This window comes from Triticum dicoccoides, unplaced genomic scaffold (genome assembly GCF_002162155.2).
Source record: "Triticum dicoccoides isolate Atlit2015 ecotype Zavitan unplaced genomic scaffold, WEW_v2.0 scaffold73873, whole genome shotgun sequence".
NCBI classification, from domain to species: Eukaryota; Viridiplantae; Streptophyta; class Magnoliopsida; order Poales; family Poaceae; genus Triticum; species Triticum dicoccoides.
The window spans coordinates 3,785-15,633 of NW_021296114.1; the positions used below are offsets into that span (position 1 = coordinate 3,785).

General features: G+C 47.1%; 1 protein-coding gene and 1 pseudogene across 1 annotated transcript in view; both read right to left on the minus strand.

The window, feature by feature from the left end:
* Positions 1–311: 311 nt before the first annotated feature.
* On the minus strand, positions 312–2,476 carry LOC119347697 (annotated as a pseudogene).
* A 7,549-nt stretch (positions 2,477–10,025) lies between these two features.
* Positions 10,026–11,849, minus strand: part of LOC119347699 (peptidyl-prolyl cis-trans isomerase CYP21-3, mitochondrial-like) — a 2,381-nt gene continuing 557 nt past the window's right edge. The window contains exon 2 of the mRNA XM_037616264.1: positions 10,026–10,401. Coding sequence (XP_037472161.1) covers positions 10,192–10,392 — 201 coding nt within the window. The 5' untranslated portion in view covers positions 10,393–10,401 and the 3' untranslated portion in view covers positions 10,026–10,191. The remainder of the gene's footprint in view (positions 10,402–11,849) is intronic.

Genomic DNA, 11,849 nt, shown 5'->3' on the forward strand with positions numbered 1-11,849 from the left:
CCGATTTCAGCTCGCTCCTGGCTCGGCCTCATCGGCGACACCACGTCTGGCTGCCGTGCGTCGCGCCCTCGCTGATCCACAAAATTGACTGACTCAACTGTAAAAATCAGGCAACTGAGGCTTATCAAATGCATTTTTTTTTTCGAAAAGGGGAAACACTCCGGCCTCTGCATCATCATGATGCACACAGCCAATTATCAAATGCATATGGATATTAATTGAAGACGGGAGGGGAACAAGATACAGTTTATGTGGGTTCAGCCTTCATCAAGAATACAAAGAAGCGAAAATGGTGCTAATACACGTGAGAACTATATACCATCATCTCCCTGCCTGACTGCTGATGCCTGTCCTTGTGCAGATAACAGATCCTTCTCGTTTTTGATAGTTCTCTCACAATAAAGTTGGTAGAAGTGTTCTGCCATGAGCCACAGGATGGTCGTCAGCTCGCCGCCACTGTTGAGCTTCTAGGCATGGGCCTTCCTGCTGCATTTGTTGCTCGCGTAGAAAAGGATATTCGTCCACACATCAAGGACAAGTTTCACCGAGTCGGCCGTGCCATCCTCCTGCATCGTTAGCAGCTGCTTTGCAAGCTTGGCTACATAGGGGAGACGAGGAGCATCATGGCTGAAGCCTTTGCTCTCATACTGGTCATACAGGATCTTTGCGAGCTCCTCTCTGTCAGCGACCCTGGCCTTTGAACCAGGGTCGTCGTGAAGGCGGAACAGATTCTTGAGCTTAGCACAGATGCCCATGCTTTGATGCCTAGCAGGGGTAGGAATGTTGACCAGGCTTTCGCAGGTTCGCTGGTAGAGCCTGTTCTGGGAGAGTCCTGGCAGCATGTCCGGCTGTTGCACGAGGAGGAACATCATGTAGTTGGAGATTACCCGGATTGCCTCGACGTCGAGAGACGCCTCCTCGTCCTCGCCCCGGTCACTCTTGGCCAGGAACACGTCGGTGCCGAGGTGCCAGATGATGATGCACTCCTGGAACTCGACACCGAGCGAATCCTTGCGAAGCCCTTGCGAAGCCCTTGCCGAGGTGCCGAGGTGCCGTGGGGCATCGAGATGCCGTGGAGCAAGCCCTTGCGAAGCAGCGGCTCCTCGCCCCACCTCTTCCTGAGCATGCCTAGTGAGTTGATCCCATCCCCATCCATGTACAATTTGAGCATATGTTGAGCGACACGATCTTTGACATGGCTGGGCATCTCGATGCCCCACGAGTAATGCTCCCTGTTCCACCACTCGCTGAGCCCCATCCCCACTGTCCTGGCGAACCTGCCGAGCAGAGGCGTGGTAAACAATGCACTACCTGCAGAGCGTGTGCACAAGTGCAGCATGTTGTACTGCCCCATGGTGCGTGACCACCTTCTTGATCTGTACCGGCTTCCTCCTCCGATCCTCACAAGGTGGTGAAGATATGCAACAAGGCGCCTAAGCCGATCCCACCTCTCGTTGCACAGAGCCGCGTACCGAAGCCATCGCCATCTGGTGGTGCTCAGGAAGGCGAACGTCCACGAGGAGCCTAGCGCGTTCAGCAGCGACGTCGTCTCCATGAAGAATGCGCCGCCGTACAGGACGTAGGTGATGTTCACGTCAGCCCCACGGTGGGCGTGCTTGCCAACGAGCTTGAACAAGAGCAGCGAGGCGACAATGGCGAACGGCGAGATGAGACGTACCGAGTAGCCGAACCACGTGTGAATGACGGGCGCCTTGGTGTAGAGCATGTCGTACATGAGAGACAGCTCGGTTTCCATCAGCCGCCATAGCTTGACCCCGGCCACCATCTCGGTGGCGCCTTCTTGTCCTTCCGCTGCGTCGTCTTCGATCACCGGGTAATCCACTATGGCGCGCTTGCAGATGTGGAACAACGAGTGCGCTCGTCGCACCAGGGACTCCTCGTCCAATACCGCATCCTTGAACACTCTGTCTTGAGAATGGAAATGCCGGTGCATCGCGGGTGGTTGCTTCCTGACGGAGCCGCGGATGGTGTCCAGGTTGCCGCGCATGAGCGCCCATGTCTTCTCGCCGTACTTGACGGCGCCGACGGCGAACATCAAGGCGGAGGCAAGCCGGAGCAAAGCCCCCTCGTCCGCGACGTGCTCGTAGAGCACGTACACGGCTCCCAAGACCTGGAGGATGGCGTGCAGCAGGTGGCGCTTCCAGAGCTTGCTGTCCTCCAGAGAGTAGGCGGTGATGTTGTCGGGGCCTCCCAGGTGCAGCAGCAAGAACGGAGCCCAGAAGGCCACGATCGGGTGATCACGCGGCGCGCCCTTGAGGGAGAGGTGGCCGAGTGCGTAGGTCGCCGTGTAGTCGGACAGCTGGTACGCCAGCCAGAGCAGGAACCGGAGCACAGGGTGCGCTCCACGCCGGCGGATCCCGGCGAAGAGGAAGAGGGTGACTTGGAGAACGAGGCTGAGGAGCACCAGGATTTGGATGGACCAATTGTTCCACAGGTCCCGCGGCCAAGCAGCCATTTCGAGAGGAACGAGACGAGCTCGTTGCCCACTCGACTCCCAACTAACATGTACTCCAGTAGTCCAGCTAGATGGGATATACTAGTATGCGAATCAACCTGTGGTTGAGATGGTTAGGTGGACAAGGGTATTCTTAACTCATCAGGGTTCAAATCCTGATGCTCGCATTATTCCTGAATTTATTTCAGGATTTTCGGCGATGCGCTTTCGGTGGGAGGAGACGTTCCTGTTAACGACGAGGCGCCTACGGTGACTTCGTAAATCTCAAGATGATATGCTGACTCAATCTCTCGAAGGTGCTCATAAAAAAAGATGAAAAATACTAGTATGATAACTCCATGTGGCATATACGTTTGATTCCGTGTATGATGCATGCAAGTGCAACCATGCACGTTCTCGACCATGTGAGGACATCGCACACCAAACCAATGGGCATGCCCAAAGTCCAGAAAAGTTTTTTTTTTGGAAAAACTTTCAATCTATTGATCATCAATCATGATAGTACAAACGGCTAGAAATGATGAGTAAATAGCATAAAACTACTACTTTACAGGCTAAGGTTCTAAAAATCTACCAAATATTATTTTTTCGCTGATAACTACCAAGTCAGGGGTTGGCTGTTTCAAAAAACCCAAAATGCTCGTCACTAGCAGTTTAAACCGTATTCTGACGAGTCGGACCCACTCTTAAACATTCCGTTTGTTTGACTGTTTTCTTTGACCGTTATCTTACATATGGGACCCACATGTCAGATCCTTCTTCTTCCTCTTATCTTTTTCTTCCCTCCCTTCTTCTCCTGACCAAGGCCCGATCTCCACCACCTCCGCCACCCCGCCACACGCCAAGCCAGGGCTGACTCCGGGAAGGAGCGCCGCGCGAGGAGCAGCCGGCACCCAGGAGCACGGGCCTCCGCCAACCACGCGCCATGGCCAGGGGGCAGGGACTCCGGCCGCCGCGCCCAGGGGCATGGGCTGCCGCCAGCCGAACGCCATGGCCAGAGGCTCGGGCCGCCACGCCCTAGAAAGAGGGAGAGGGAGAGGACGCACGGCAGGGAGCTCACGGCGGCTGCAGGCGCCTGCCGGCAGGGAGGCGGCAGCCGGCACACACGCGGGAAGGAAGCTCCGCGGCGGAGCGCACTCGACGGGCGACAGACGACAAGAGGGAGATGTGTGGCGGCGCTGGAAGGGAGCTCTGCTGCTATGCGCACCGGACGCCACGACGGGAGGGAGCTCCGCGGCGAGCAGAGCGGCGGGTGTGCGCTCCTGTCGATCTTGAGCACGGGAGGGACCCGATGGCTTTTTTCAATTTGTTTGGAGGACCTGGTTGCTTTTCTAAGTTTGCAGGGACACTGACATATGGGCCCTATATGTCATTTAACGGTCAAACAAACAGTCAAACAATCAGTTTTCTTACATGTGGGCCCCAACTGTCATAATCAAGATCAATAATAAAGCATTGGACAATTTGAGTTTTTTGAAACAGCCAACCCCTGACTTGGTAGTTATCAACGAAAAATTAAAATTTGGTAGTTTTTTGGAACCTTAGCCTGTAAAGTAGTAGCTTTATGCTATTTACTCAGAAATGATAGAAATTACATTCAGATCCATACACCATCTAGCGACAACTACAAGCACTGAAGCGAGCCGAAGGCGCGGTGCCCTCATCGCCTATCCCTCCCTCGATTCGAGCAAAACTTGTTGTAGTTAGAAGGAGTTTGGTAGGTTGCATTATTTTTGGCATATTTGCATATGTAACTAATTTTTTTTAGTGGAAGCATATGCAACTGAGTTGGGCACAAGTAAAAAACCATTTTCTTCATATAGTTTGTTTTGACTGCATCCCTTCTAGCCTGGTTGAGCAGAAACACACACATGATGTTTGGTTTCAAGTCTGTTTCTAGATAGATGCAAAGTGTTAAGTTTGTCAAGCCCAAGAGTCCAGAAGTTGACAAGTAGAAGAGGAATGAAGCTAAAGTACATCGCAAGAGGATCAAGCCAACTTTTGTTATGTTGCTATCCAAGTATGCCAACCAGTCGTCTGGTTCTAGCTCTAACCGGCCATCAGACTTGAAGCGACCAAGGTCACCGTCAGCGGATATGTTCAGTCGGTATATGAAGCCGGCTGGGCCAATGACGTCGTTTCCAGAAGAACAACGATATTCTGTTTGGGGTCGACTTGACTACTCATATAATGGCCAACTGAACATCGATAACTATCAATCGGCTGGTCAAAATATGCGATAGAGTGGATATTATCTGAGTGTGAGAATGCGCCCGGGTGGGAACTATCTAAGTGAAAAAATATGGCTGGGTAGATTCCATCGGAGTGAATCCCATCCGACTGAGTTCCATTCGAGTGAATTCCATCCGACTGGATTCCATCCGAGTAAAAAGGTGTGCTCGGGTGGAAATTTCATGCATCTGGAAAGTCCAAAAGAATGGCGTGTTAAGTCACCAAGTGTTGCAGCAGTCGAGTCAGGAAAAGGAAAGGAGAAATCAATGCCGACTCACTCATCTTGGGCACTGAAATATTCACCATACAACAGCCGATTGTGCATACCAATCCGACCGAGTCGATACTTGCTATCGCGCCAAAGCACTTGGCTAATGACCATGAAGCAAGCACCAGCCAAGTAAAGGCGAGAGATCATAAATACACTCATCCAAAGTGGTGTCCTCCAGGGCTCAAAGACACAAAAGAAGAAACTACAGAGGTTAAGAAGTCAAAGGATGGCAGAACAGGAGGCCGAGAAGCAAAGGGATAAGTTGTTCAATGACACTCGACCCATGGTGCCTGTCAAACAAGTGTGGAGGGCTAAACAAATACCAGATGCAGTGGATTCTACATCTATCACAGCAGTACCTACACCACCAAAGGAGGAGGATGCGATGGCTATTACATCGTCTGCGACACTTATTACTTCTCCTTCACTCAGAGAGATTTCAGAATCGGTGGATACACTTGAGGAAGAGGATGATATGTTGGATTATGTGTCTACGCCGGTTCATGAACGTATGGATATCAATATGGTGTATTACTTACCTGCTAAATTTCATGTTGTAGATGAAGAAGGGGAAGTGGCTCAGCTGGATTTTTGCCCTAAAAATGCAATATTCGAGAAGCCAAAAGAACCAGTAACGCATCTAAAACCATTGTACCTCAGAGGTCATATCAATGGATCACCACTCACTCGGATGCTTGTTGATGGTGGTGCTATGGTAAATCTTATGCCCTATTCTATCTTCAAGAAATCGTGTTTGTCCGATGAAGAGTTGATAAAGACGAATATGGTGCTCAATGGATTCGAAGGCAAAGAGAAAACTAAAGACAAAGGTGTGATGTATGTGGAGCTTACAGTCGGAAGCAAGACTTTGGCTACTGTGTTCTTTGTCGCCAAGGTGCAAGGTAATTACAACGTCATACTAGGCCATGATTGGGTTCATGCAAACCAGTGCGTGCCGTCCACCATGCACCAGTTTTTGATCCAGTGGGTTGATGATGAGGTGGAAGTCATTCATGCAGATAACTCCGCCTATGTTGCTTTGGCCGATGCATCGGCGGATTGGCAACATCCCAATAATACTTGCTTGACGGGATGTGACTTGTTTGATTTTCGGTATTTCCGGAAATTCGGTATTTCTATAATAGTGAGAAAAACCGGAAATTCGGTATTTTCGGTTTCGGCTTCGGTTCGGTCTTCGGTTCATCAGTTTTTATGCCCACCCCTAGTTGGGTCAATGAATCGAACAATTGGTGTGCGCCCGAGGAGACAATGGGGATGCCGGCATCTACCTGTGAAGCTCGGAGAGAGGTGGGCGAGTGCGGCAGCTCAGGGAGGATGGCAGGAGCAGCCAAGGGCGCCAGAAGTCGGGCGGCGTCGGGGATGAGGACGCGCGTAGTCGGGACAGAGCTGCTGTCGCCGAGTATGTAGGCTGTGCGGAGAAAACGACGAAGGCAGCATGCCCTATACGGCGGCCCGCGCCATATCGGCCGCGGGGCGGAGGTTAAGCGGACAAGCGAGGTCCCTGGAGCGGCGGTTAGGTGCCGGGAGCCGCCGCTCGCCGGAATCGAGGGTGGTGGAGGTGAGGATTGCCACGGGAACAGTAAAGCCCAGCGGAGCTCCTGTTCGCGCTACCCTGAGCTGCGGCGCCGCCGCCGGTGAGGATGTGCAGTGCGTAGCCCGCGGTATACTTGCAGCGGTCGGCCTCCAAGGAGATGTGGGCGGGGGCCAGAGGAGACGGCGAGGAGAGACGGGAAAGTGGGCAGAGGAGACGAGATCGTGGTCGTGGTAGCTACGGCGACAGAAGGCACCCGAGGCATTGGGGGCGGCCGTCGCCGGTAGCGGCCGACGCACAAGATCGGAGTTCCATTGCTGGCTAGAGGATAGTGGCGTGGGATGGATCTGGATGGGTCTTGAATGGAGAGACAAAGGGGTATTCTGAAAATAATATGAAGAGAGTGGCGGGGTATTTTTGCAAAAGTGTTGGAGCTCGCATCAGATGCGTTAGATGCAGACCAGACGGTCAAGATTGGTAGATGACAGGCACACCATCATCACAAATTGTGCTTTTTATAAGAGTAGAGATACCATAATTTATGGTCAAGTATCGGAGGATGAAAAATCAGTGTTGTTAGGTATGGGCCTACTGGAGCATATTATAAAGAAAGAAACCCTAAAGCAGAGGGATTGGGTATTCAAGCTGATTTGGGGGGATTGGGTGGAAAAAAGGATTCACCAAATCCTCTGAAATCCCCCACCCCCTTGGGGGCTAAATCCCCCCTCTACCAAGCAAAGCCTTAGGAAGGGGGCAAAATCAGTACACAGATCACATATCTGGCAGACTATCGCACAACCAGGGAAAAAACCCGCGCGGAGAGACGGAAGCATGCATCAGCGGCTCTCGCAATCTCCATGCTATGGTCAGCCTCTGGCAAGATCGGAGCTGACGACGGAGCAAGGCGTTACAAACAAGGCGGGGAAGAGAGGAGGCGACAGTCTGAGGCTTTGGATTGGACAGAGAAAGAGGCGCCTTGTTTCTAACGCCTTGCTGTTTTTTCTTTAGACAATCTCATGAAGTTTTATTCAACCGTCACAATGGGGACGAAGGGAATTTCTTCGGGCTGATCTAGCCAGACATGGTGGCCAGCCCCAAAGATAAACCATTCTTCGGAAGATTGTGAGCATCAAAATTTGATCTCCTAAATTCATGGACTATATTACAAGCACTAGAAGAAACTAAATGAAGTTGTATCTCTTGAACGATTGCACCATATCTGGTTGCACTCCCCTTCTGGATGTCCTCAACGACCCTCTTGCAATCCGAAGCCACATGAATGCGATGTAGGTTAAGATCATCTGGTAACGCAAGAGCCTCTCAGATCGCGAGCGCTTCCAGGGTAGATGGATCACCTATGCTGATGAAAACAATCATAGATGCCACAAGAAATACTCTTGCTTGAAATCTGCATATTGCCCACTGACCCGTACGCACCGCGTCGTCCTACAGTTGCGTGGACGTTAATTGTCGAGTAGCCCTCTGTATACATGTAACATATTTTATGTACGTCTAACATTTTGAAATCCATGATTATATTATTTCAAACAATTTTTAAAATTTATTGAACATGACTTAAAGATTTTTCAAATACATGTTGAAACTATTTTTGTATGATAAAAAAAGAATTGCTTTAACTATGTGAAACATTTTTTTAATTGGCTATTCTAATGTCACAAAACAATTGTTTGAAAAATGTGACATTTAGAAAAAATAACGTAGACATTTTTGGATAGTATGAATCTTTCTTAAGAATTAAGTGATCATTTTTTGGCTCTGTATAGCGTTTCCATAAACGTTGCCACATATTTTCACACGCGTGAACATTTTTAAATGTCACATGCATTTGTTTTAATGGTACGAAATTCTTCTTAAAGTTGAGTGTTGTGTGTTGAACAAACTTCTTTATGTACAATGCCTAAAGATTTTTTTAGTTGTGTGTTGATTACTTCAAAACATTAAAATTTTACTTTTTCACAGTGTATGTATATAGTAGTTTAAAAATGTATGACAAATAAAAAATACGCGCATGACATCAATGTGCCAAACCACATGGTAACTGGGTCGGCCCACAACTGGTTTCCTGCAAGCGATGCGTTCTTCTTTCACGCATAAGCGAGACATACGATCGCCCGAGATAAAATTCCAAAATGAGCTTCGGTTATATGAGGTTAATGGCACCTCGATGTCATATTTGATCCAGGACGACGTAGGTTAGCTTCACTCAAAAAAAAGGAAAGAAAAGGAGATGGATTTTCTAATGCTGTTGTAATCCAACGTTTTGTTGGTTCATCTTTTTCTTATTATTCTTCCTTTACTGTTCAATTTTTAAAAATAATTCAGGATATCATAAAAGTCCCAAAATTCAAAAAAATAAATTTTGAAAAACAAATGTCGGAAAATCATAAAAATAATTCGAAGTAACAAAATATTCATAATTTCGAAAATAATGTTTGGGAAATCATAAACGTTCATGAAGTAAAAAAAATATTTGCATATTCAGAATATGTTCGTGATTTTGAAAAAAAAACTATTTGGGAAATAAAAATATTGATGATTATGAAAAATGTGTGTGAATTTTAACAAATGTTTGCAAACTCCAAAAAAGTGTTCACAAAATTCAAATATTGTTGCAACTTTCAAATTTTATTCCCAAAAATTTAGAAAATGTTCGTCGATTCAAATAAATGTGCCACTCAGTCAAAAATGTTAATTTATTCAAAAAGGATTCATGCAATCAAATTAAAAAATTCATAAATCTCAAAACTTATTCCCAAATTTAAAATAATATTCGCCCATTCAAAATAATTGTTCACTAGTTTAGAAAAATGTTCAAAATTTAAGAAAATGTTCGCGAATTTGAAAACAAGTTCTTCTGCACAAGGTCCTCTGCTTCTATTGCCGGAGCAGAGGCATAGCCTACTTCATCATTGTTCTTGCAGAAGAACATTGCATGCTTGTTTTTGCTTACAAATTGACCCGGAATTCTCTATAACTATCGAGGAACAGTTTCAGTTTTACAGCATGGCCAATGTTGGTCAAAACTTGGTGCTAAGAATCTTGTTGTTGGTGCTAAACATTGTGGAGTGAGGTGCGAAGAATTTTTCCACTAGAACCTAATCTCACCAAGTCTAGAGGCGTCTTTGAACCTTATTTGGGCCCACCTCATAGCCAGAATACAAGAGAAACAGTTCCGCGAACCAGCTTGTGGTTGGATGGTTAGAGGAGACGTTCTCGTCGACAATGAAGGTGCCTATGATGACTTCGTAAATATCAAGATGATATGCCAGCTCAGTCTTTATGAGCTGCTCATAGGAGTAGGCTGTGCGTGTGTGCGTTCATAGGGGTGAGTGTATGCGCGTGTATATGAGCACTTGCGTCTATACTGTGTTCAAAAAAAAAAAGGGCGTGCACGTTCCACCTGGGAAGAGTTTTTGTGCCCTGGTATGTTTATCTGAGCAGAAGAGAACACTACCAACGGAGCCACCACAAACTCCATGTCAAAGAAAGAAACATAAGTATAAATGTTAAGACAATTTACAGGGGGACTAGTAGTCGCGTGCTCTGTCAATGTATCACAAATTTACCGGACCGCGAACACCAGAAAAAACCGACAACACAACACAACAACAGCAGCGAAATCAACAACATTCCTGGGTCTTAGTTCCCCACAGCGCCTTCTGCTGCTGCTGCCGCAACGGCCGGTCCTTTGCTCTGCCAGTACTGATAGGCATAGTAGACGGAGGACACTGCTAGGGCGCCGAGGACGATGTAGGTGATGATCCTCACCAGGCCGATCTGAGTAGGGCCCTTCTTCTGTTTGCTCTGTGCCAGCAATGCCTTTGGCTTGATCTTCGCCATGGTTCAGTTCTGGTAATGCCAAGAAAAGAATCAGCAAAGATATTTTAAAAGGTATATTAAAGCTTTGCAATGATTTTTTTTGCTGAACATCACGTTTTTGCTTGGCGTGTAATAAACTGCACAGTATGCTTATGCACATCAAGTATTTTTTTTTTCTGAAACTGCTGGGTTTCTTATACCAGTCAGGAATAGCTGCAATCATTAGGTTGCGCAAAAATGTTCTCACAGTTAGATTGCATCGTCCATGTGTCAGATGAACAACGCAAATGCTAGTAATGTATGAAATCAAAGGTTTGGCTTGAAAGAGATGCCAATAATGTATGAATCCAAAGATTATACAGATGTATACACATAGATAGCAGAGACACACCCAGTGTAATAACATAAATATAATAACAGACCAGAGAAGGTGATATGATCTGAATTCAGATTGCAGGTGGTGTTTGCGGCTTCAAATCATAAAAATGAGATCTCATAGATTGGGTACTTAATCCATGTTGATTGACTTAACTAGTTAAAGTTGATGACATTGGAGGATGACATTCACAAATCATGGTCTCTAAGATACAAACTGTAAACTAGTATTAAGATTATAGAGTTGTACAACACATAGGTAGCAGAGGCATACCCATTGTCATAGCAGAAATATAATGACAGAATAGAGAAGATGGAATGTTGAGAATTCAGATTGCAGGTGGTGTACGTGGCCTCAAATCATAACATAAATGATGTTGAATTCTATGTTGATTGACTTAACTTGTTAACTTACAATGACATAGGAGGATGGCTTTTACAAATTATTATGCTATTTAAGATAGGAAACAGTAAACCAGTAGTAAAAGTGATTGGGGTTAAAGCTGATCATTACTTAGGGTGCTGGAAGTCATGTCCTGCGCACACCCAAGCGATGTGACTCACAGTTCTCTATTGCATTTTCTGTCCTTTAACACTCACCGAAATGAAGAGGTAAGAAAATCGGTGCTTTCACCATAGAAATCAGCATGCTGAACTTGACAGTATAAGGGTAAATTCAGGTAACACTATTCGCTTATAGCACTTGGCGCAGGGGCAGCTGTCAATATGGACTCACAGAAGTGAGGGGGCTCATTATCCTTCTGTCAGGCTTCATTGTCTGAACTCCCCTACCTAACAAGATAGGAAACACCACAAATGACAGTCACCAGTAAGCAACTGTACCCTTGGGCCTCCGATAATTTAGAGAGAAATTTGTTGAAGTGGATGGCTACAATACTAAGCAACCCTCACGGAGCACAGAATAGCTCACGGAAATCAGATCGACGTAGGATATGACAATTAAATCGGAAAGCATAGATGATGCATCAGCATAACGAACATCAGAGCGCACCCGGACCCGCGATCTGGGCTCTCGGCGGGGCCAGATCGGGGGCCGCACGGCATGAAACTACGCGGGAGATACGCTAAGCTACGCCAGGGAG